Raw genomic sequence first — 25,585 nt, 5'->3', positions numbered from 1 at the left:
GAACACGTCGAACGCGACAATGTCGAGAGACGTACTTTTTAGGAAGTATTTGAAGACGAAGCCAATTCGTTGAATGTACTTGTCCGTTTGGAAGATGATCTCCACTCTCTCGTACGACTTCATTATGGGTGGTTTGTCCTCGCCGCACCAGACGTTTTCGTCAGACGTATACATACTGTTGGATATCATTGTCAGATTGTCGAAACGACAATCTCTGCGACCTAGAAATACGGAACAGTGTATATTCGTTAAGAGCTCGGTCCGGCGTACACGGTAAGAGCTTACGACCGGTCCCTCCACCGTAGAAGTAAAAACGAATAAGGGAAGGGCGAGATATGTTCCCTCTTCGTTAAGAGCTCGGGTCGCGAGCTTTTAAGGAATAGATACTCTATTTCTCGAGTTAAACGGCACCGTGTGAGATCATTCGTCGATACAACGGATATCTACGTTGCAAGTTTCTTACTGCGCTCTAACTGGAACTCCATGAACTCCACGATAATGTCCTTGTTCTCGGTGATCAGAGTGTAGTTACAGTTCAAGTTCGGTCGATAAAAATTCGGATACGAGGGCGACTTGATAACCTTCGGGGTATCCGTCACCTCGAAAACACCGCCGCAGTTCTCGAACCAAAGGGCCCGGAACCCATCGCTCTCGATCCTCTCGTTAGAGTGGAACGTAACCTTCATTCGATTACTGGTCGAATTAAATGGCGGCGGTTTGTTCCTCCCACAGACCTTACCGAGACTCTTCCATCTACCCTCTCCGTTGTCCTTCACCCAGTCGAATGCCTGCTCGAAGAATTGTTGGTAAAAATGATCAATGAAAGATCGAAATGTAGACACCGCGATAAGTCTGATCGTTTGCATATTTGTCGGGATTTGAAATTCATCGATGCTTCGTTACATTTGGTAACCTGACGTCGAACGGAACGTTAACGAATATAAAAAATTCGGCTCTGAACCTCTTCGATGTAAGTTTTCACTACATCGGAAGCAACATATTCGGTACTCCGCCCGGTGTATAACCAAAATACAACGACAAAGTAAACGTACATATATGCCGGTATGTTCCACGCTGTTGTAAAGTCAACCCAAAGTTGATCAGAGTTTAATAAATATTTCCAACTTCGACCGACGAACAATTTCGCGCCTACGGGACCGTAGAGACTCTCGTGCTGCCTGTGCAACATTGTAGCTTATATCGCGTAGGTAGACTCTCGCGACAGACCGTACGGTTGTCAAAGACCTGTTCCTGTTGTCGCGGTGAGTCATGTAAATTTCTTACGCACCTGCACGTAATCGTTGTCACAGTTCTTGCTACTTTCCAAACTGAAACGATCAACGAAAACCAGTCCCACGTGATAACCTTCCTCCGCAGTTATTTCCCAGGTGCATTCCACGTTATTGCCGTACATCGCGGGGAAGCTGCAAAGATAGCCGAGTTTCTTTCGATTCTGGCGCCAAATGTCCACTTATATCGATTTAGTTAACGTTTTCGTCGTTTCGTGTTACCCGGGCGTGGAGAACTGCCTGCTGTTTTCGTGCAAATTGCCGCCGCACGTGTTGCTCGTGAGCGTCCATATCAGCTCGAAATCGTTCGGTTCGTCGATCGCGAAGTACTCGATCCACAGTTCATTCGCCACAATGGTTAGGTTACGAGAACCGGTGTTGTCGCAGAATGTGGTGACTTCCGGTGACTGGGGGCCACCGTTTCTGTAGAACACATTTATCACTCGACGAAGCATTCAAGGGGTCTGTTCAACTTGGAGGTAAAATTATCTTTTTCACATTTTTTTTTTTTTTTTCTTTAATCATTAATATCGAAACCATCGTCCAGAGAACATCGCATCGAAATTCGAAGAATTGGCAATGTTACAGGAAAGCTTCCGAAAAGTAATACGGTAACTCCTCGATAAAACGTCCCTCTCGATCCTCTGTAAAACGCAACGAGTCGTCCCCACGGTTTACATTCTTTCGCGTTACATTTCTCCTTCTATCTTCGTTGGAGTGTTGTCGATGAATCGGTGAGGTTCCACCGACGCGAACGATACCAAACTCGACCCGATTTGGACTATTTTTATTCACGCATAGTAAAAATCATTTTTCGAAGAAACTTTCGAATCGCGAATAATTAAAAATGGTTCGAATACGGTCGCGTTTGGTCTCGTTTCAATCGGGAGAGTCTTGCCGATCCGTTCGCGATACTTCCCGGGAGATACGAGGAAAAATATAAAAGTTGTCGGTTCTCTGGAAGCTCGTTGTTGGCCCCAACCTTCGGTGTATCGAACTCGCTCGTCTCGTTGAACGATTCACACGTGATCGAGACACGAAAGATCGTTCGCAGGAACACGTTCGCTTCCATCCCTCGTTAAAGCGTTCATCGCGGACTCGAAGGTCTGCGTTTCAACGAGGGAGTACCGTAGCCCGTAACACTTAACCCTCCTCGAACTAAAGCATTTTCTTACTTGACGGTGAGGAAAGTCTTGTTGCAGCTGCTGAGGTTCATCTTCGTCACGTGGATGTGCATCGTTTGTTCGGTATCCGGGTATTTGACGTACCAAACGCAATTCACCGGATACGAGATATTCTTCGGTGACTGTATGATCTGCGGAAGCTCCTTGAGAATACCGCCGCAGGGTTGCCAACGATAATAGACACTGTAGTTCACAGGTTTCCCGTAAGTACCATTCACGATCTGCAAATTTATCCATGTCGGTGCATACGAGTGCAGTCGGTAACATATCCCCGTCCATAAATATTAGAACACCCTGTACGTTTCCTAAGAAAAGTCGCGGGAACCGTTTCGAGAAGAAATCAATCAGAACGTTGTATTTTTCTCGATAATACGAATTGTCGAACGTGACCTTCTTTATATTCTTCTTACGAATTGTAACTATCATTTTGTACGAAACAAATCTCGGGTTTTTCCACCCAACGCAGAGGTGACCTCTTAATATTTCGTTCCGATAGGTCCACGTGCAATTTCTTATTACTTTTTACCGAAATGCTTCTGAAATATTCATTTGTAACAATTTCAGATTCACCGTTGAAGCGTCCTAATAATTCTGGAAGGATAAGTAGTATCGTTTCCTCGCGATAACTTACGATCAGCTCGTTAACTGGCTTTGGACTCCTCAGGTACCTCGGTTGTGTGGAGTCATCGCAAATCGTACCAATGCCTACGAAGCAAAACACATACCTAGAATCCTAGACTGCTGATCGAAATCCGAGATGGTTGGTCGACTGGCTTACCGGTTAGCGAAAGGTATTGGAGATTGTAGCAAAGTCTGACGGAAATGGGTGAATTCCACACGGCACCCACGTAACCGGTTACCAATATCGACAACGTCACTCCGGTGTTGTTCGCGTTGTTCGTTAAGCTCTCGGGTGCTTCCAGGCTCCATATGCAGTAATACGACGATTCGTTGAACGGTGGGACCGTGGGACGCGATATACTCCCATTGAGATCCTTTAAGACCGCACCGCAGGCTGGAAAATGCATCACGCGTATAACGTACATCTAACGGTACATCTACTATTACTAAACTTAATATCGTTAAATTTTGACGTTCGATAAGAAACGGAGTTCGTCGTTTTATTTTTCTAAATACGGTACCACCGTTCGATAAACGTGTGCAAAGTTTCACGCAGATCCGTCGACTCGTTCTTCGTATATTTATTATACAATTGTTCAAAGTCGAAGCGTCGTAGTATCTTTTTACAACGGAAGAACCGACGAAACTTATCGAACCACCTAGTATATTCCAAGAAGTCTATTTTTCATGAAACGATCTATCGTATAAGTAACACGCGTTATAATAATCCGGTTATCCGAAATTACTCGAGTAGAAATTGCTTGTTTCGAAGCGCAACGCGAACGTAATTTAAACGATAATATTATAGTCGAGCGTTTTGACCTTGGCTCGGGTCCACTTGGGTCGGAATGTTAGTCGAAAATATAGAAACGAGGAACCGGTGTTTCAAAACTATTAGAATTGCCATTACCGCGAATTAGTCACTGTTCGAACATTCGATGTCGAGTACCAGTAACGAGAGATCAATATGGAAATATTATTCGGTCCACCGTCGAAACTGGGAGCTCGTATAATTTTATTATTATCCCGAATGTAATATTATCCCTGCACAGTTCATTCCGAATATATTCGAATGTAATTTTTTTATTCGAATTGGGCTCGGGTTAACCGTTGACAGTTTCCTCGCAGTTGTGAAGAAAGGTCGTGAGTACTTACGAGCTGGCGCCACACCGGTGTAACGCAGTTTGAAGCCACGATGCCCGGGGGACGACGAGTAACCGATCATCATGGTGTTGCTGGAGCTTTTTATCTGTCGCATGGTCACGTTCTGTGACAGTATTTTTATCCTGGATCTGAATCGGAAATCGTTGTAGAACTGTGAAACGGAGAAAAGCGTTACACTTAAACGGGGAACGAATTTTGAAATCTCGATATTGAAACCTCGTTGATAATAACCGAGATCGTATAGACCATTCGCGTACGATCGAAGAACGAACTGACGTCCATGTCCAATATGTCGACAACCACATGGTAGCCCTTCGGTAGTTCGATTCTCCAATCGCAGTACCTACGAAAATCGCAAGTGCAATTTACCAGGGACTATTTTTTTACAACATTTAGAGATATAAAATGTTCATAATAGGTCAGGTGTGTACCTGGAACGCGTCGCGATGTTCGGGTATTCGTTCGACTTGATTATGCCAGACATTGCAGTTAACTTGCCACCGCACACTGCAACAAAAACAATTTTCATCGGAGAAATTTCTAATCGACCCTGGTGCAGTCCTCGGGTCTTTCTCGACCCATCCTGTCCCCCCGATACAACGTTTTTCCGTAATCGTACTGCCGCTGCAACGAATGCTTCTGTGTTCTCTTAGTCCTCTTATCGCGAGACAATGGTAAGTGACACAAGTTCGATATAATCGGTAGACGTTCTTAAGACACTTGGAGCGTGTAGTTGAACCGAAGAACGTTTCGAGGTTAAGACCTGGACTACTTGTGTCGCGCTTACTTTCGATACTGGACGTGAAGTTGAGACTGAAGCCCCTGGAAGTCGTGTAATGGAAACTGCCGCTTTTGAACATAACCTGAACCTTGTTCGTTGACGTTTCGATGATCTCGGGCTTCGTGGTTCCGCAATAAGTCCCGAGCTCGATCTCTGAACAGTGAAAATTTGATCTGAATAATCGGGACGATCACCCGGTGAACGCGGGTACATTGGAAATCACATCGATTCCGATCGAAATTCGCGTTCCAGGTGTACCGGATGTCTTACCGGTTCCATTTTCCGGATTTGACTCGCTGATCGTCACGTAGTCCTTGTATTTGCAGAAAAGCGCCCCGGGTAGATGTATGTCGCGGAATTCGAGTTGCAGGCTGTGATCCGTCGCCGCGACTATCCACCAGATGCACGTCAGATTCGTTTGATAAAAGTGCGGATAATTCGGGGAACTGATGACGCCGGATGTACCCCTTATCGTCCCACCGCAAACGTCTGCGAACGAAACGGGGAAACTTCGATGTGAATTCAGTTCGAATGGGACGACACGTGGTAAATATAATTCGAAATACTTGATCCAGTGTATTCTTCGTCTACCTACGTATACCTTTCGCGTATACAATTCACTCTTGTTGTATTCTCGATCGATCAAGTGTGCGTGCGAAAATTGCGGAGCAACGAATCCAATAAAATTCTAGTAAGAGAAGTGGAAATAATTTTATCCTTTTGAATTCGTAACGTTACCAATTATCGTATACGTTTCATTCGAACCGATGTACGAATTCCGTAAGCTTTAGTGTTCTCTGTGAGTTCTGCACGAGGTCAAGTGTTGCTCGTGAGATCGGTACGTGTTCCAGTGTTCTCGGTGAATTCTATACGAGTCCTGTTATTAAGTTCTATTCTTTACCGTGAGTTTTGTCCGTCGATCCTTTGATTCAATTTTTTAAACAAATTACCTACGCTCGTTTATTGTTCAACGACATCGAAGAGCAAACGAATCTACAATTACTTCCCGTTGTTTCGATACTTCGGAAGATCGAAATGGCGATCTCGAAATTCGATTTTGCATTTTTAAAAACGTACCTCCGACTGTGAATGTAGCTTTGAAGCCGTTCTTCGGCTCGGGAACGTTTGTGTAATAGTAAATGTACAACATATTTCCGGTACTTCTCATGCTACTGGGTGCAACGTCTTTGCAAAATCTTCCCAACAGCTTGGAACTGTCCGTACCACCGTCTCTGACCTCGACGTACTCTTTCTCGCAGCTGAAACACATTCGACGACGAAATTGAAACACACGTTAACAAATTCTCCAAGATTTGAAAAATAAATCCGGTACTAACTCCATGGAGTAACTCAAGTCGAATCTGTCTACGAAGTGGATGGATATCGGTTCACCGTTCGGCGCCATTATGGACCACTTGCACTCGGTATGAGGGGGCGGGATGTTCGGATAATTCGGTGTGCTGATCTCTAAATTCTTGGTCGCGATGTAAGTGCCACCGCAATTCATGCCAATTTCTCTGAAATATTTTACTTGGTTTTTATTCTTCGTCTACCCATTTACGATTAAATTCATGTCCCTCCGTTTCTTTTGTCATACCTATCCCAATAGTTTATTAGTTTATTGTCACAGTGTATATATTATTTAAAGTATATTACGTGGATTTAATCGTTTTCCTAATTAGACGAAATGAACGTTCGCCTCAATTTTTACCGAGAAGGGTTTGAAATATTTGTGCGTGAATTGCGACAAAATTCTAACGCAAAAATGTTTCACCGTAACGTGATTTTAACGTACAAAATTTAGCAAAAAATTCTAGCCTGAAGGATCTCGCGCAAACAGGTTCTACCGTGAGAAAGTTCAAGCATAAAAATATTGTAACGTAAAGAAATAGTCTACCCTGAAAGATTCGTGCGCAAAAAGTTTCAGCTCAAAACGATTTCAGGTTACGTTTCCACATTCTTTATCGTTCAAACGTGACAAGTAACACAAATTATAGTCGTTTTCTGCATCCTCTCAATGGAAAGGTACAACGCGATGGAAGTTGCGATCACCTGTACACTAGCTTGAATTTGAGCCTAATGCCACCGGTGACCTTCACGTAGAGGTGATTGCCAGTGGTCGTCAGATTTTTAGCTAACTCTTTGTTGCAATACTTGCCGTTTCCTAGCAAGGAAGTGGTGTTCTTGTCACCGTTCTTCAGCTGAAAACAAGCATTCGGATGGAAAATAAAATAACCGTCCATCGGAGCTCGTACGAAATATTGAAAACCCTCTGGGTGCAATCATCACCAAGTAATTATCGTTGCACGAAGTACTCGTCTCGCTCCCGGTGGACATCTCCGTGACGTCCACTCTTATCATTCGTCCAGGCTTCACCACGACGTCCCACTCGCACGTCAACTGCCAAGTGTGTGCTCTGAGAGACATCATGTTGCCCATCTCGATCACCCCGTTTGGAGCCTCCAGCTTACCACCGCACTCTAAGTAAACAGACAAGACAGATCGGTACACCTCCGTTGGAACGTTTCCTCGATAAACAAGTCAATTCTTCTCGAACAACGCTCCCAAATGCTGTCACTCTAACGACCAATGTCAAGAGCCCACAGTAGCCAGGCTCTCATCCACAACCCGATAAATTATTCTCGATTGGGTACCAATGGCTGGACGAATACATCGGAAACTAGATCGATTTATGCCGTTCGAATATTGTCAATGTTCGAACACCTTTACCTCGATAAATGGAAGCACTGAAGCCAGTCTCGTTCACGTAGCTGTCCGATTCGAACTTCACTGTCATCACGTTGCTCGCCTTCAGCCAAGATGAAGTGGAATTGGCCAGACAAAACCGTTGCAACAGTCTAGCGTTGTTCGTGGACTCCAGGGCGTTGCCATCGTAGACCGTCAAAGAGTCTGCCGTGCAGTCACTGGTCTCCTCCAGGTCCATGGTGTTTATTTTAAAGACCAGGTGAGTACCCGGTGGAGAGGTGAACACCCAAGTGCAGGCGAGATTGTTATCGTAACCGTCGGGCCAGCCGGGTGATGTAAAGTCGTACGTGTTGTTGTGAACATCCATGAGACCCACTTCTTTGGTGCACTCCGACACTGAATCCGTGAACATGTAACACACAGAGTACGTGTTAATCGATGTACTCGACGAACGCTATTATACGTGTAATATACCGAACGGTGATTATGTAACGGTTCAATGGAGCTCTTAACGAATAGGTGCATCAGGACCTACGTTTGACATCGACGTTCCAGTCAGCCTCGCTCTTGGGCACTTGCAACCACGTGAGATCGAACCAGCTGCCCAGTCGAAGGACCTCGGTATACAATTCGATGAAAGCGACGTTGCTCATGGTTGTGACGGGTTCGCCTTTATCGAGGTTGCAGGTTTCCAACAATATCGGCGCTTCGTTGTCGTAGCCATCGTAGATCTGACCAATTACATACACTCGGTAATCAACGCCTCGAGGCCGATGAATAGACATCGTATCTATTCGTTAAGAGCGCGCAGAATTGGCGCGTATAGCGTAGACGGGACACGTTTCTCTATTATTCTTCGACGAAAGCGAGATGGAATAACCAACGGTACACCGACATCCATTCCGTGAGCAAAATTAAAGAATTATAATCGCACGGTGACTCACCAACTCGACAACTTTCTCGCTGATTCTCGCGCCATTTTCTCCTGTCGTTGAATCTTCTCGATATACAATACAATAGAAACATAAAAACACCTTTCGTACTAACTATAGTGGTCGTCTTTTCGTACAGAATCTATTTTCGAATCTTCGTTCCTTCTATCTCGCTATTATCGTCCCAGGAGTGAATCGAAACCGATAGGAGCAGTCGAGCTCTCAACGTGTAGGTCAATTCCGGCTCTCAACGAAGAGATACTATATCCAAGATCTTATTCGCGGTGCTCAAGGGTGCAAGAAATTTAGCGACACATCGTACAGATTCGTGGTACTCACTCTAAGATACGAGAAGCAGCCCGATCCAGAGTTCTCTATGAACACGTCCATGATCTCTAGACGAATCACCCATTCGAAGTCGATAGTGATTCGCCACGTTGTGCGGTCTCTGCCTTTGTAAGGATGAGGGTAGAGGGGTGAAGTGATTCGGCCGCTAGGTCCACTGAGCTCGTTCCCTCCCTCGAATTTGTACGAGCCCGTGAATCCCTTCGCCACCCCCTCGCCATTGCTCTTAAACTTGATCCACAGCTTGGACGAGGATACTACGGGCTCGATATCGGTCCCGCACGATACACTGATCAACTTCCCGATCCCGCTGTCCTCGCGTATCTCCAGGTAATCAAGGTCGCAATTATCACTCTTCTGGAGCTCGAACTCGTTGAAGGACAGAGTCAATTTGTTTCCAGGCGAGTTGTTCAGAATCCAAATGCACTCGGAGTTCAGGGGATAAGTGTTCGGGTAGTTCGGTGAGGCGATTATTCCTTGGTACGAAGTGTAGGTACCACCGCAAGCTGGAATGATAGATGATGCGTTTCGAGTGACGTAAAGTCGATGTGTCAAAGGAGACAAGTAACCACCAACATCGATACGACAAAGTATTTGGCGTCTTTGGTATTTACGTGTCTTTCAATTGGCTTATACCTGACGGAGTCTTCGAAAGTTGGGCTACCTTCTTACGGTGATACTAATGAAGAACATTGTTCTTTTATCGGAATGGGTTAGGTCTGGGTTAACCTTATGCGTCTTCCTAACAGTCTGCAAATATTCTGCTACCTTCTAACAGAGATATTAGATCGAAACATTGTTATTCTTTCTTTCGTTCGAATAAAATTTTCTCTGTCTTCTCCTGGCGCTGTATCTCGTGGCGGAAATTTTCAACTGTTCGATAAAAGTCGTAGAATTACAAGTACCGGTAAATTGTTCTTCTACTAGCTCTCGGAGCGCGAGTTTTCGAAAAGAAATCAGAGCGATCTCCGCATACATTCGGTAGAAGAGTAATACAATTCAGCATTTGAGAGGAAGATACATAAACGTTGGAAAACTCTAGTCTACACGGGAGTTACGTTTGTGGAGACAAGCAAACTTACGGACCCAGAGGACACTAACTTCAGAACGGTACTAGGGTACGCTCAGTCACTCGTATAATATATACACATCGTGCATACGAAACCGTTCGGAGTTTTATCTGCGTACGTTCCAGGGTGAAAGTTGTTCCGATTCCACCGGTTTATGGCTACTAAATCTCCATGGGCGAGTAAAATATGTAAGAAACGTTTAACGCATCTCTTAACGAGGTTGTGTCGTCGATATCGCGAACATCGAGAACGAGACTCTTCGAGACTCGGTCGAGGCAAATGGTGAACGTTCGAGGAAACCACGAACGAGTCGTTTACCTGAATTTAGAACCGAGTACATGATGGCAAAGTGTCCGAAGAAATCGTAGCTTGCGTATAAATGCACCGTGAGTGCATTTCCGTTACTCGTTAGCGGCAGCGGTATAACGTTATCGCACCATTTTCCTCGGGAAGGCCCATCCAAACTTTCGCCTTCGTGGATCTCTATGAAGGCTATGGTGCAGCCGTCGTCTTCGATTGCGTCCACATTGACCTCCACGTGCGTGAAAGTCACGGTGATGTGATCTTCTGTTGCGACAGAGAAAAATTCACAATCGATCACTATTAATTTTTCATTTGCCAAACGAACCTTTCGAGCCTCAAAAACATATTTTCGTTGCAAACGTTCGCCCTCGAGAAGTTGAATTAAACGTATTATCGTCTCTATGAACCATTTCGCAACCATTGTCATCGATTCCCATCCGACGAAAGAATTCATATTCGACCGAAATCAATTTTTCATTTACCGAACGAAACGGCGTCTCTGAACGTTTACGTATCATTCTCGTTGCGAACGTTTGCTTTTACGGGAAATGGTAAACTTGTATATCTCATCGATAATTCTTTCGCACTGTTTTATAGTGCGATGTGATCGAATACTGTTATACGTTATTTAATTCGAAATGATTCAATTGCTGTTTTTGTGAAATTATAATGACGCTTTATAGTTTTCAGCGATCGAGAAAAATGAGGAAGAGGGGAGAGATAGTTGGGGTGGGGGAAGTGCATCGCTGGCCTTGAGCGGCCAATTCCTTTCGTTTCGACTTAATGGCGCGGAATAGTGGTGTGAGAGACTAGAGACCGAAACTAGACCTTAGTTAACGGTGAAATAATTCGAAACAATTTTACCTGGATCCTCCGCGATCAATGTCCACGTGCAGTTCATATCCTTCTGCATCCCGTCGGCGGTGTAACTTGTGGCTGGTGTCAGGTATCCTTGATCCTTTACAATTATACGAGCACCGCAAGCTCTGGTGTACTGTGCCTTGAATCCTTTCGCTGATATTATACTATCTGTCTTCATTACGACCAGCATTTCGTTGGCGGTCGAAACGTAGGGTGGCGGCAAATCGTTTCGACAGAGGGTCGCCATTAACGGCGAGTCCTTCGTTGGTCCATCGTATATCTGCGAACACATTTACCACTAATGGGGCTTGATCTCATAATCTCGCGTGATGGTCGAAGAATGGCGAGGAAACGACGAGTAGAATGGATCAGCAAAATTACGATAACGGTCATGCAGTGGAGCGTAAATGTAAAATAGATCGAAGTGAATTTCTTTTTTTCTGCTTTGCAAGTAGCCTCGGGCTACTGTCCAATTATTCTGTGTTCGAATATTCGAACAATTCGGTGATTTAAATACTCGGTGAATATCACTTGTAGACGGTAACCATATTACGGTATGAGGCTTCTGGAGAAAAGAAATAACCAACGACCAGTATAGCTTAGCGGTTAGAGCATCCGACTGTCAAGCTGGGTTACCCGGGTTCGAGTTCTCGGTTCAAGCAAATTCTTTTTCTGACAATTTCAAACACTTTTCTGTGGTTATTATAATAAAATTCGGCGAATATAATTCCCCAACACCGGCGATATATTCAAATATATATATTATTATTAAATTATAATTCGAACGAGCGAAATCTCGTGTTGCGAGAATGACAATTACTTCAGTGATTCCGAATATTTGGCAAATATAATTTCAATACACTATAGTACACGATACGCACGAACATTTGGATACTCCATAGTATTTGAAAATTGTGCGTTGTATTATGAATTAATAATTAAGTTTCTTAAGTGTATCGTGTATTGTGAATTGATTAAGTTTCTTAAGTGTATCGTGCATTGTGAATTAAGTAAGTTCCTTAAGTGTATCGTGTCAATTAATTAAGTTTCTTAAGTGTTATTGTCCCAAAGCATTTAAATATTCTAATAGAAACAAATTCAGACCCCAAATTTCGGTCCCAGTGTGTGTGTAAATATTCCAATACTTTGTTACTCGAATAACAACATTCGAGTACCCAAAATGTTTGAATATTAAGTCGAATAGACTGTTTCAGATCTCGCGTAGTGTTCAAGGGTAAATGATGTGAGAAAATAATTAGGTTTCTACATTCACCTGGACATAATCGTCCGTACAGTTTTCGGTGTGCTCGATATCGAAGTCCAGGAAGGTAATGTTAATGACATAGTTTTTGTCCACTTGGAGCAACCATTCGCAGTTCTGGCGGTGCGGATAATTCTGCGGATAATTGGTCGAGTGTATGATCCCTGTATCGGCGGTGAATTTACCACCGCAAGTGAGCGGTACGCTCCTGTAGCTGAGGTTGAAACCGTGCGCTGCATACGTTATATCGGAGATGAATTTCAGGAACATCTTGTTCCCGAAGCTGGTGTACACCACTGGGCTATCCGAGTAACAAATTTCAACCAATTTCAGGCCGTGCTCGTTCTCGCCGCTGATGATCTGAAGCTTGTCGAAGAGACAACCCTTCTGCTTCTCGGTATTGATCTAAGAAAACGAAAATACGTCAATCTCGGTCTACGAATGTAGAGTTCCTTCTCCGGAGACGCGAACAGGATCCCTGTCCCTACGTTTCGGAACACACCGATCGTTTAACACATTGAATGAAGTTACCAATTATCACTAGTTACCAAGACGTAACGTTTCTCCAACGCGTGTGAATTTTTAAGTAACAATATAGCAACGCTACGAAATAACTCTCGATATACGACATCGTAATTCCTTTGCTGCAAACAGAGAACTGGGAGCAACTGTGATGCTACACGAAACGATAAGAATCCTTCCTAGCTAGTGTTCTTAACACGGAGGATCCTTTTCGCTCGCGAAAAAAAAAATATATTAGTAGCTGTTCCAGGTAATAGACACTCACGTCGTGAATAGTCAACTCGATGCTGTGGAAGTAATCGACTTCGATCAGCCATTCGCATTCGACGTTCATCGGATAGCCGGATGGGTATCCCGGTGATGTGATTCGATCGGAAGGTTTCGTCAGGTGTCCCCCGCAGCCGTGTACCGCCCACTCCAGTCGGAAACCGTTGCCCACTATCAAGGAATCCGTGACAAAGGTGAGGAACACTTGATTCTGGGTGGAATGAATCTTCGGTGGAATGTCCGAGTTGCAGAGCGTGATGATATTGGTGTTGGGTTCGCCGTCCTGGCCCTCTCGAATCTTCAGATAATCGTACTGGCAGCTATCATCCTGTTCCTCGAGATCGAAGTGCGAGAAGGTCAAATTCACCCGGTTGCCACGTGGCGCGTCGATCGTCCAGCTGCAGTTCAAGTTGTGCTCGTACTTGTTCGGGAAATTGGGCGATTCTATCACACCGTAGAAACCGTGCACTACGTTCTGGCACACTAAGGAAACACGTATGTATTGTTTTTAATCTTTAAACGCATAATTTTTTCTCTGAAAATTGCAAATAAAATTGAGAACATTTTTATTGGTTGTAACAAAGTAGATATTGGCCGAGGGAATGAATTAAAAACGAGAAAAATATGTTGTACAAATGCAACAATAAACGTGAAACACTGGTGACGTTTATGTAAAAGAAAAATTAATGTGTTGCAGTTTTGCAACCATATGTATTTAATTCCTTGGGGCATAGAAAAATTCAAATAACACAAGTTGTATGGTGGTACTGTTAACATCCCGTCTTATGATATTTGATTAATCTATTTTTAGTTTTGATCATTTTGTATTCCAATGGAAGATTATAAAAATTACCACTGTTTAGGCTCTACACGTAATAAAATATAGGATGTTATTGGTCACGATTGATAATTTTTCGTGAAAATTTCTACGCACGAGTGTCAAAGAGAATGTAAATCACGGAATGATATTTAAAATTCGAAGATTACACGCACGAAGAGTACGAGGGCAGAATCGTATAAATTTTTGACGAAAATAAATTCGAATTGTACTCGTCGAACCGTTCGAAAATTCGAATCGGTGAAAATCCGACGATCGAAGCACCGAAGTCCCGATATCGTGGGACGCTCGATCGATAAACAAGCTGGAGAATTGTTCAATTAGACGAACCGATGGCTGTGCAAACCGATCGATAGCGGATTCATTTGCGGAGTAAACTTTAATGCGGTCGCTAGGGGAATCAACTCACGTGTTTCATACTTCAGATGGAAACCACGACCGGCCATCGAGAAGTCACTACGGAAACCAACAGACACTATGTTGGACTCGGTCGAGATGACTTTGGGATAAGGGCTGCCGCAGTATTTCTGCCTGTTCCTGCGATTGATCCCCTCGGATATTTCGATGTAGTCGAACCTACAACTGGCGTGACTCTCGAGATCGAGGTCGACTATTAGCAATCGTATCAAACTACCCGCCGCCACCGAGATCGTCCAATAACAGTCCAACTGCTGCATGTACGGCTGCGGGTAATTCGGAGATATGATATCGCCATTGGCGGCAGTCAGAATTCCACCGCAGCCTGGAAACATCGAACGGAGTTATTGTCTACGTTACGCGGTAAATCGAATCTAATATTTTTCCTTCTCTCGACGCACCGCCAACCGATCGAGCAGATCCACCTTGGGTTCGTTGCACGTCGTTGAACAATCGTATAGGTGGATCGTTATAGTAGTCGTACGACTACTCGACGACCGAACACGCTGTAATTTTTCCACGTCAACTGGACACGCGAGATCTTTGGTAATTATTTTTTTCAAGTTCGATCCACTAATCGGAAAAGTGGGTCGAATTTTTTATGACAAACTCAATTTCATCTACTCACGATCTTCAGTATTATGATTCTCGAAGTTGCGAGTAGATTATTCAACTTAATCGGCACCTTATCCAGATACTCTGATATTTTCGAAACGAGTCTGTTTCTTAAGTTCGATTCACTGCTCCGAGAAGTATGTCGAATGTTTCGCGACAAGTTTCAAGTTTATCTAACGCAAAGTCTTCGGTGTTCGAATGTTCGAACTAAAAGCTCTTAAAGTCCCCGGAAAATTCAATAACGAAAAATCGAGCGTCCTATACAAAACCCAATGTGTCCGTGAAGGGATAAACAAGATCCCTAGGGTCAAGAGCGCGCCGGTCCCTTCTATCAGATGTCCGTATGGACTAGGTTGGTCCGAGTTTTGCCGGAGTAAAAGTAAACGAGTTCGCTTGTGCAGAAATTCAATGAAATTGCCCAAGTGAAATGCACGAATAAGTAAAAATGAAACGAAAACATAAAGATCGAAGTAACGTAAGGTAAAACGAGATGGAAATATTACCGATAATGTTTGGTCGGCTATCACTCGAGCGATTGGCAGTATCGAGAGCGAACACTCGAGTATCGTTAATTTTTCAAATTCTGCTCACCTGCCGTCGTACTGTCCCATTCGATCATGAAACCGGCGAACGATCTCGTTATATCCGAGATGAACTTCAGATACAGTTGATTGGTTTGACTTATAATTTCCGTAGGGATGTCCGTGCCGCAGTATTTCCCAATCAACGGCGACGTTTCGTAGCCACCGTTTCTGCACAATTTACCGTGACAATTTACCCCGTTTTCAAGTTAATATCGCTCACGATCCGCGCACCGTGATCTCACCTGATCTCCAAGTAGTCGAACAAGCAGTTATAGTGGTTCTCCAGTTCGAACTTTTTCACGTTCAGTATGACCTTCTGTTTGTTCGGCGCTTCGATCACCCACACGCATTCCCGTTTGCCCGCATAATTTTCGGGGTAATTGGGCGATTTAATGACGCCGGTTAATTGAATAAAGTGACCACCGCAGACCTTCGAGGCGTCGATGAAGAGGTACGACGCTACGAATCCGTCCCGGGCTATAGTGAAATCGGTATTGAATTCAACGGTCATCACGTTCCCTTGCGTCATCATCGTCGGTGGTTTCTTCGTGCCGCAGAAACTACGAAATTCAACGAAACGTTTTCACGACCAACTGCACGAATATAGATCATTTTTAGAATTCCTTCGTATGGATCGAATTTTTCCCAGTTATATGCCAAAGAACCCCATCGCGTTTACGTTCCTTTAAGATCGAATTTCATTGTCACGCGATGAAAAATTGTTACGTTTGATATTTTCCAATCTTCGCGAGAATATCACCAACGAATTTCCAAGATTGTACCGTGGAAAATGAATCCAAACACGACCTTCTTCGGAGTATTTTTTAATTATTCGCAATTCCACATTTATCGAAATCGATTCGCACAACCAGTGCGAATCTCGCCGATTCAGTGACGATACTTTCGCCGAGATGAAAAATATTCGTGTGTTCAGTTTGCGTCGTGCAACCTGTTACGTTTCGTGCGTTATCCTTATCGACGATTCAAGGGTGACTGGGCCTTGTTTCGATGGAAAAAGGAGCTCGATTTCTGGAACGAATTCGCGACCAACCCCGTTTGTACGCCAACGACTGGCTCCGATTCGATATAATTGGACACTACTGTAATTGCAAATTGATACGTACGTGCCCAACGGATGTGATCCGGTTATCGTGTAATTTTCGTAAACTTTCACGTAGTCGTGACGACAATGAAATTGCGATTCCAAGTCGAACGTTAACCACATGAGCTGTATCACGTGTCCCGGAGGCGCCTGTATCGTCCAGATGCAGTTCTCGTCGTCGTAATATTTGTTGTCTTCCTCGAGGGGCGATTGAATCGTTCCTGTTGGCGACTTGAGCAGTCCTCCGCATCCTGAAATTTCGAAATTAATCTCAACCGTACGTCGAGGATCTTGCATTATTCTGAATTTTACATCAGGGGAGGGGAGGGGGTGCTCCCCGTCGAACCGTACCAATTTGATTTTTACTTCAACGCACACGTATACATTAGGTTGTTCGAAAAGTCATTTCGTTTTCCAAAATTGAGAACATATAATTTTAATAAAATATTTCTACGCTCTAAGAAAACCGTGTTTCATTTTTACAAAACGACAAAAAAAACGAAATGACTTTCCGAACAACCCAATACAATTCACTACTGGCAGCGATCGGGAAGAATGCCATCGGCGTTCTTCTCGGCTGCGAACTGTACATATCAATGTTTTTTCTTTCAATAATTTGACCGTTACGGTTGAAAGTAACGCGTAGGTAATTATACACGGAACGAAGCACCTTGAACAATTTGTGAATCGTTCGATATGCGAAACTTTGTCGTGTACGAAAATATCTCGTTCGATTATTAGCCAATATTACGTTACGTTAAAAAAGAACTCCGTCGAATCACCAATGCGTGTACAAATTTTGTTTACAAGTCCAAGTTACTCGAAACAAACGTATCGGATATCGTTACTTGTCCGTCCGTCGGTCACGAAGTCATCAAAATACAAAGAAAACTTGGCTTCTCGCAGAAGCACGACTTCGGGAAATATTAAAGATACGTATGAAGAAAAAATGAGGGATCGGGACGAACACCGCGTCGTGTGAGAATGATTGCGGCGTGGTGTGATCAGGATTGTTCGGTGGGTACGCACGTGTGTTAATCGTCGTGTAATTCGCCATGAAGCCACGCCCCTGGAAGTTCACGTCGGTGGAGAATTTCAGTAGCATGTAGTTGTTGGTCGAATAAAAGAAAGTCTTGTCCTCTTCGGAATCGTCGTTGCAGAAGGACGCGAGTTTGGTGCTGTTCTCGGAGTCACCGTCGAAGATTTCCAGGTAATCGAAGGAACATTTTATCTGTTGTATGGTCTCGATATTTACGTCGAGTAGGGACAGCATGATCCTGTTCCCGGGCGGTTGAATGATGTCGTACGTACAGACCCTGGAAATCTGGTACGGGTTCGGGTACATCGGTGAATGGATGATCCCGGATTCCTCGGTGAACGTGCCACCGCAGAAAATATTGTAAGCGAAGGTGAACCCTTCCATTTGGGCCGACCACGTGGTCCTGAAGATTACCAGTACCTCGTTCGAATTCGATTTGATGGTTGGCGGTAACGTCCAACCGCAGAATCGTCCTAGTAAAGGTGACTCGTTGGTGGGACCGTCGAAAATCTGATGAAAATAACAACGAAAAGAATTAATTAAACCTTAATTGACCACTGGTCGCCGAGAATATTGAAAAAGTTGCTTGGAACGAACGTACAGAGACCTGGAGAGAATACCCCTGAACGGGATTCGTAATCGGTGGTCGCGATGGGTCAAAAGGAAAGGTTAGTCAACTATTGGTGTTTCTGGAGGCTTGCAATTTGGTAGAAGAAACGTCCGAACAGGTTACCAAGTTTGTCTACAACCTGATACGGACACGAGTAAAATGGTACCGATGGAAGAAACGATCCCGTAGGAGTCGAGAAATAGGAGCAACCGGTCGGAGCATGGTTCTCAGGTCGTATCGATGAACATTCGTGAAAAGTGTGATCGAAATGAACGTCCGACGTTTCGTGGTTTGCGTCAGGTGTATTTTTCGTGGTGGGGGTTACCTGGACGTATTCTAAGCGGCACGGGGACGTACTGAGTAGCGCGAATTTGATCCAGGTGATCTGTATCTTCTCTCCGATAGGCATTTGTATCTTCCACTCGCACTCTATGTACTCTTGATTCATGGGCATGTACTCGGGTGAGCTGATCGTGCCGGTAGGGCCGGTGTATACACTGCTGCAACCCGTTATCCCTGAAGGAATGATTTTAAACGCGGCTGTAAATGGTTACCATCGAAGCGATTTCCCGGTAAAGGGTCCCTCGAATCTCGCGAACTTCTGCTCTCTTTCTTAATTAACGCGGAGTGGTTACCTTCGACGGTGGAGTAATGAATCTGAAATCCAGAATCCTGGCCAGCGCTGTCCGAATGGAAATGAAGCACGGCTTCCGAGGTGGGGACGATGAGCGGCGGAGGACGCGTGTGATTGCAATAAAGACCCAATCGTTCGTCATCCTCGCCCAGAATCTGCGCACAAACGGGACAAACGTTCTCCAGTTACGCGAGGGTAACTCACGACGACGCGATTGGATCGAAAAACATTCGATCCGGTCTAGCAGCATTTACCTCCAGGTAGTCGTTCTGGCAGGTTGGATGCTCCTCCAACATCAACAGGCCAAAGTGGAACTGTATCCTCTTCGTTGGTTTCACGTTGAGCGTCCAATAGCAGTCTCTGTCCGGTGGGTAACGTCCGGGCGAACCTGGAGAGCTTATCGTCCCGTAATCGTCGGTCAAGTGCCCTCCGCAAACAGGACTGATGCTGTTCCAATGGAAAGCAAATCCGTCCTGAGATATGCTATTGTCCGAGTGGAACCACAAGTACAAGACGTTGTGAGTGGATACGATGTTTCCGGTTCCGTGGGGCAAACCGTTGCCGCAGAATCTACCGATCATCTGGCTGCCAGCGTTTCTGCCGTCGTGTATCTGAAACGTGTCGAAACGTTGCGAATTACCGAGACGAGCTTACCGTCTGCGCGACGAAAATGTTCAACCGTTCTCGTGGATCCACGGCAGTGACCGCATCCAGAGAAACGACGCTTCGTCCGTGCGCGAGTCGGGATTCGGAAAGTTGTCGATCACCGTCGTCATCGTACCTGCAGGAAGTCGAACTTGCAGTCGGTCGAGTCCTCGAGATCGAACCTGGTGAACGTGACGTTCAACACCAACGAACTATTGGTGATCAGAAGCCAGGCGCAGCTCAGACCGTGCTGATAGACGGTGTCCCCGCTTACGGGGAATTGAAGGTGTCCCATGACGTTCCGTGACACACCGCCGCATGTTTGCCGAGGCGTCTCGCATCTGCTGCCCGTGAAGAGGGACGTACAGTCGCAGGTTACGGCTCCGTTCACGATGGAACAGGCACCGTTGTTCTTGCAGGGATTCGGTGTGCACGTTTCTATCGCGACGTTGCACGTCTCCCCTGAAATGGACACGGTCGTGCGTGACAAAGGACATCCGGTGAGAGATCGAACGACGTAACTAAGATTCCGTACTCCCCGAAGCAGACGGAGTTACGCGCGAAACGGACCAGGCTTAGCGAAGGATACATCTTTATCGATGCGATCGAGAACGCGAGTGGTCTCTAAACCGTCACGAGCAAGGAATCCTGCACGAGCAAAGATGTCTAGACGTATCTAATCGTGCAATGGTTCGTGAAGTGGACAAGTGACGCTCTCGCAAGGGATCGCACGTGGGTAAAGATGACTAGACATCTCTATCGATGCGATCGAGAACGCGAGTGGTCTCTAAACCGTCACGAGCGAGGAATCCTGCACGAGCAAAGATGTCTGGTCATCCACCGATCCGACCGAAGTCGCGCGTAGTTTCTAAAGTGGACAGAGGCACCCTTCCAAGGAATCACGCGGTTAGAAAAGATATCTGTGACATCTACCGGTGTAACCAGGATCGCACGTGCAAGTGTAGTCGTGATGGGAGAATCCGGTGTAGCACCTGCCATGAACGCAGGGATTACTGGCGCAGGCCGTAGCAGTGGACGCGTCAGTCGTTGGCTGACAACCATTTGGACCGATTCCATCGCCCTCGTAACCGGCTGGACAACGGCAGAGCACGTAGGCGCTTGTAAGTGCTGGATTCTCGACGCACTTCGCGTACGGATGACAGCCACCGTTGTTCAGCGCGCAACCGCCGACGTAAATGCAGGTTATACCATCGCCGCGATATCCGGTTGGACACGGGCCGCACATCCTCGAACCCTGGTTATAATACAGTCTGTTACGCGCGACTCCTACGACGATCGCTTCTCGAGAAACGAGACGGTGGGAATTGTTGCACCGTCGAGGTGCTTAATGGGTACTGTACGCGAACGAGAAGATCGCGTACGAATTTACGAGTCTTATTCGTTCAGGAATAACCGTAAACGCGAAAAGAATGCGAAGATTGCTCCTGTACGAATGAGACCCAATCTTCTCAGAGATCTACCGTCCTCGTAAGAAAGACAAGTTCGTCGATTTTGATCGAGTTCGTGTATTCAACGTTTCGACCCTTAGGTTTCGAGTTATATTTGTAATCCAACGAATACGATACCCGAGAATGAATCAATCGCGAACAAAGGGTCGGTACGATAATATCGAAGAACGAAGTGTTGTTTAAAATCGGCGAAAGTATAGTCGCGTTTCTCGTTTATACTTGTACAACGCATTGCGTTTACCACACGACAGTATTTATTCGTAAGGTAAACATTTCTAAAATATATCTTTGGTATTTCTCTCTCTCTTCTCCTTTTCTCTAATGCGCGGTAAGAAGAAGTTTGATTTCTAGAAAATAACTCCCCGATATTAAATTCCTAAATTTTTGTTTCTTCGTTCGAAAGGGGCAACTGAACCGTTGCACCGAGACGTAAACGGTCGAAACGTTTGATAAAATTATTCTTTCCAGCTGTTGTCTCGATTCTTTGAAAACTCTTTCCTTTTCGACAAAATCGTTACCATGGTGTTGATGCATTGCACCGAAGGCGAGGTGCTGCAGCCACCGTTGTTCACCAGACACTCGTCGATGTCGCTGCAATAGTAACCGTTCCCCGAGTAACCACGAGGACACGAGTCGCAGAAGAACGTGCCGGGAGCGTTGCGACAGGCGACCCAAGGGTTCACGGAACAAGGTCGATGGTTTCCCGCGCATTCGTCCACGTCCTTGATGCAGGCCGGGTTGGTGCCTTCGGACTGCCAGCCCTGTAAAGAGGAGGGGTAAAAAGTTTCCCGTTACAGAGGGGAATCGATCGAGAAAGTAATTGTTTCCAGAGGACAGCCGAGTGTTCAGTGACGCGTACTTGGTCGCAGATGCAGGCATATCCAAGAGGAGAATCAGGTTTGGCCACACAGACACCGTGGCCGCACAACTCGTTGGAAGTTTGCGTGGTGCAGATGAACGTTTTCTTTGTGCAGTGAAGACCGTGCCATCCTGAAGCGCACTCGCACCTGAAGCGTCGAGACAGTGTCGTTGGAGATGATAAATCGAGAGGTACGACGCGTTACGACAAACGAATGAAAATGGTACGACGTCGCGAAGAAAGAAAGTCGAAACTTGAAATATACCGGCCAATCTACAAAAAGGAAGAGCGAGACCTATCTGGACGCGATACAACGGTAGAAAAAGAAAAAAGATACTATCGAAAGGAAGATTGAAACCGGTACGATCCTGGACACGATACGAGAAAAGAAAATACACGGCATCGCAAAAAAAAAAGAAAAAAGAAAAAATTATAACCTGGAGGATCCTGGACACGGTACGAAGAAGAAGAAGAGACGCAATAATACTGTAAAATAAAAAGATTCAAACCTGTACGATCCTGGAAGGTTTAAACAGGTAGCCCCGTTTTGGCACCCCAGGTCCGTATTCAGCAGTCTCGTGCACTCGTTTACGTCCGTCAGGCAGTTGGAACCCTGTAATTGGTCGAAGATCGTTGAAACGAAAAGAAAGAAAAATCCCTAACGCTTTCAATGCTTTGCTATTCACCTCCCAATTGGACGGGCAGTGACACTGGTAGCCTTCGTAAAGGTCTTGACACGTGCCACCGTTCTGACAAGGGTTGCTCACGCAATTGTTCTCTTTCAATTTCGTCTCGATCGATCTCACTTTGTCTTCCAGTCGCCGCACCTGAGGAAATTTCGATCGTTACGCGAGGATTTCGTTAAACGATGTCGATGTTCGATCGATGAAACTATACGTACTCTGTTGGTGAGCATACGAACTTTCAGGCTGACGCCAGCGACCGACTGGAAATCATTCTTTTAGAATTCTACCACGAAATGGTGTCTCTCGTTTCGATATTTCTCCGGAACACTTACTTGGTTACGCGACGAGGATCCCGATTGAATGGTGTTGTTACCTTCCCCGAATCCTTTGAACATGGCCATTCTTCGTTCCAAACCATCGGGTCCTTCGACGATCTGCGTCAAACGTTGCAAACTGGACGCAACCTCGGCCAGATATCCCGTTCGCCATCTCTCGATCAAACGTGTCGCGTTGTGCGCCTGAAACGAGCCGTGATCTTTAACATCGATCGATTCACGTTTCTCGAAAATCGAGCGAAAATATTCGTTCGAGTTACCGAGTACGCGACGTGAAGCAAATTAATTTCGTTCACGTTCACGTGACCGTCGCCAAGGATCTTCAGGGTGATGTTTCGGTCCTTCGCGGCGGAAATGAACAGGTGCCCATCGCGTGACTCCAACACCGGCCTGGAAATAAACAGATGAATGGTTACGCGTCGCGAGACATTGGAAGCTGGTGAGCTTCGATTCCTCGCAACCAGGTTCTTTCGCTGCCGAGAGATCGGATCGACGGAAATTGTCTCGCCCAAAGTGTCCCACCTCTCGTCCATCCATGCTGCACAGAATCCCAGGTAAGTTAAGAGTAACCATCGCGATCCTGTAGCCATCGCAACGACAGTTCGGGACGTTCGATCGAATTTTACTGTGACATTTCCTGCCCCGGATGCTGCAGGCGACCCTCTACCGTGGAAAGTTCGTCGCAGACTGCATCAAATGATCAGGAACGATGCATATCTTCGTTTCAAAGTGGGCGTATTTCGGAGAGTTATCGAGGTCCACCCAATATCGGTTACACCCGTTACGTTACACGGTAACGTGGTGTCTTTTACGAGGAATTTCGTCGAAGCTTTTTCACGTTTATCCGGACCGAAATCATCGTTTATCTTCCCTCTTCGATACAGACACCCCTCGGAGTTTCGTTACATCTACTCGTTATTGTACCATCGTTTGTATCCTCTTTACGAATACTTTACAATCTTCCGAGTCGAAGGTCTTTTCGAACTTTCCACTTTTATTCGTCGAAACATGCCCTCCTCGACGAAGAAGCAATTTTCGATCCAATTTCTGACGAAAAGACACATTTTTAAATATTACTCATAGTGTGACCGCGGGTGAACTTAAAAATTAATCGAAAACTAGCAAAGAAGGGAATGGTGATTTTGGTAAGTTCTCTATCGTTGGAAGATAACCATGGTAAAATACACGGGACTACGACCAACGTTCTTAATTTTGATACGAGCTTCGTTCCCGATGATCGAAGTCCGTTACCTCTGTTTCTCTTGCGCGTCTCTGTCCGATTGGTTTCTCTTTAAAAATCTGTTTTCATCGTCGGAAATGTTCAACAGCGTTCCCGCAACGCAAGGACGAGATGAACGCGAAAGAAATGTTTCTGTTTTCGCGCGTTTGGAACGGTGCAGGTTGCGTAATCGATGGGAACGTTCGCGGCGCGTTAGACGATTCGAAATTGAGCGCCAATTGTTCCAGTGGGCGTCGTAGCCGCGTAGGTCGCGCCAACTGGTGCGGGGCTCGGGAATCTTCGGCGCGTTCCGTGCGTTCGCGTAGCCGCCGTTCTCGTCGGAGCCGGACAGTATGGCTTCGGCTGCCGGTACGCTCGCGTTGGTGGTGAGGTTCCACGGTGTTGCAGTGCGCAGTCGGTCGCGGGTGTGCGTGCTCCGTTTTCCGCGAACGAGAGACGATTCGTGAAACACGGACGCGACAGAGAGGAAGGTAGCGTCGTTACGCAAACTCGACCGCCGAGAGTGGCGAAGAACACGGCAGAGATGCGGCGAAATGTGAAAATCGTGTTGCTCCTGTCATGCGCGTGGATGTTCGCCTTTGTTTACTACTACCACACGTCGCGGGACACCAAGGTACGTAAGTCGTTCTCTACTCGATACGTGTGTACGTACACTCGCGGCGACGTCTAGTATGCCACGCCGCGGTGGTGCTGCGAAAAAGAGAAAAGGGCAGAACTCGTAGCACCGCGCATTTAACGCGACCCTGTTCGAATTCGTGCGTCCTTGGTGCACATGGTCCAAGTTCTCGACGTGTGACGTCGCTCGAGGGCATTCCGTTCGCGATTTCGTTTCGAGAGCGGTTCGAGAGCGGTTCGAGAGCGCCGAGCGCGTTCGTTGTTCCGCGTTCCCTTATTTTTGGCGCGGCACGGAACGAACGACGAAACACGATCGTTCTTCGACGTATCGAGCGCGCCGGTTCATTTACACGCTCGTGTCCGTTGGAACGTTATCGCGTTGCCGAATCGTCGGTCGAGCTGTCGATTCACGGATAACGCGTATCGTTCCACGTACAATGTCACGGAGTCCGTTTTCTCGGGACCGCGAGGTACGTGACCGTTCCGCGTTTGAATATGGAACGGTCGATCACGTGACGCGTTCACGTGTTGCACGGAAGCAGTGAACCGAACGAGTTCACGGTAAATGTAACGCGTTCTGCGGTATAGTAA

General features: G+C 45.8%; 2 protein-coding genes across 3 annotated transcripts in view; one reads left to right on the top strand and one right to left on the bottom strand.

The window, feature by feature from the left end:
* Positions 1–23,796, bottom strand: part of Cubn (Cubilin) — a 29,735-nt gene extending 5,939 nt beyond the window's left edge. The window contains exons 1-41 of one of the 2 annotated variants that reach the window (XM_076317989.1): positions 23,662–23,796; positions 23,400–23,529; positions 23,137–23,322; positions 23,020–23,064; positions 22,805–22,945; positions 22,628–22,731; positions 22,119–22,266; positions 21,778–22,020; positions 20,724–21,045; positions 19,927–20,252; positions 19,400–19,756; positions 19,147–19,300; positions 18,837–19,027; positions 17,892–18,411; positions 16,885–17,113; positions 16,003–16,320; positions 15,768–15,928; positions 14,554–14,886; positions 13,305–13,789; positions 12,530–12,922; positions 11,260–11,536; positions 10,411–10,659; positions 9,017–9,528; positions 8,281–8,476; positions 7,770–8,141; positions 7,329–7,519; positions 7,092–7,240; positions 6,377–6,556; positions 6,117–6,298; positions 5,310–5,528; positions 5,046–5,192; positions 4,690–4,765; positions 4,490–4,601; positions 4,250–4,409; positions 3,252–3,488; positions 3,105–3,178; positions 2,465–2,694; positions 1,512–1,712; positions 1,289–1,424; positions 464–788; positions 36–221 (exon numbers count right to left, since the gene is read on the bottom strand). In XM_076317989.1, coding sequence (XP_076174104.1) covers positions 36–221; positions 464–788; positions 1,289–1,424; positions 1,512–1,712; positions 2,465–2,694; positions 3,105–3,178; positions 3,252–3,488; positions 4,250–4,409; positions 4,490–4,601; positions 4,690–4,765; positions 5,046–5,192; positions 5,310–5,528; positions 6,117–6,298; positions 6,377–6,556; positions 7,092–7,240; positions 7,329–7,519; positions 7,770–8,141; positions 8,281–8,476; positions 9,017–9,528; positions 10,411–10,659; positions 11,260–11,536; positions 12,530–12,922; positions 13,305–13,789; positions 14,554–14,886; positions 15,768–15,928; positions 16,003–16,320; positions 16,885–17,113; positions 17,892–18,411; positions 18,837–19,027; positions 19,147–19,300; positions 19,400–19,756; positions 19,927–20,252; positions 20,724–21,045; positions 21,778–22,020; positions 22,119–22,266; positions 22,628–22,731; positions 22,805–22,945; positions 23,020–23,064; positions 23,137–23,322; positions 23,400–23,529; positions 23,662–23,729 — 9,265 coding nt within the window. In that variant the 5' untranslated portion in view covers positions 23,730–23,796. Of the gene's footprint in view, positions 1–35; positions 222–463; positions 789–1,288; positions 1,425–1,511; positions 1,713–2,464; positions 2,695–3,104; positions 3,179–3,251; positions 3,489–4,249; positions 4,410–4,489; positions 4,602–4,689; positions 4,766–5,045; positions 5,193–5,309; positions 5,529–6,116; positions 6,299–6,376; positions 6,557–7,091; positions 7,241–7,328; positions 7,520–7,769; positions 8,142–8,280; positions 8,477–9,016; positions 9,529–10,410; positions 10,660–11,259; positions 11,537–12,529; positions 12,923–13,304; positions 13,790–14,553; positions 14,887–15,767; positions 15,929–16,002; positions 16,321–16,884; positions 17,114–17,891; positions 18,412–18,836; positions 19,028–19,146; positions 19,301–19,399; positions 19,757–19,926; positions 20,253–20,723; positions 21,046–21,777; positions 22,021–22,118; positions 22,267–22,627; positions 22,732–22,804; positions 22,946–23,019; positions 23,065–23,136; positions 23,323–23,399; positions 23,530–23,661 lie in introns of those variants that run through there. The other variant, XM_076317990.1, reaches the window with a different exon arrangement.
* Positions 23,797–24,761: 965 nt separating this feature from the next.
* The window catches only part of Pgant2 (polypeptide N-acetylgalactosaminyltransferase 2), a 348,535-nt gene continuing 347,711 nt past the window's right edge, over positions 24,762–25,585 (top strand). Inside the window, exon 1 of the mRNA XM_076318289.1 lies at positions 24,762–24,992. Coding sequence (XP_076174404.1) covers positions 24,903–24,992 — 90 coding nt within the window. The 5' untranslated portion in view covers positions 24,762–24,902. The remainder of the gene's footprint in view (positions 24,993–25,585) is intronic.

Source organism: Ptiloglossa arizonensis, chromosome 8, assembly GCF_051014685.1.
Source record: "Ptiloglossa arizonensis isolate GNS036 chromosome 8, iyPtiAriz1_principal, whole genome shotgun sequence".
Lineage (NCBI taxonomy): Eukaryota > Metazoa > Arthropoda > Insecta > Hymenoptera > Colletidae > Ptiloglossa > Ptiloglossa arizonensis.
Note: the sequence above shows the minus strand (reverse complement) of the source record. Positions and strands in the feature narration are given on the sequence as shown.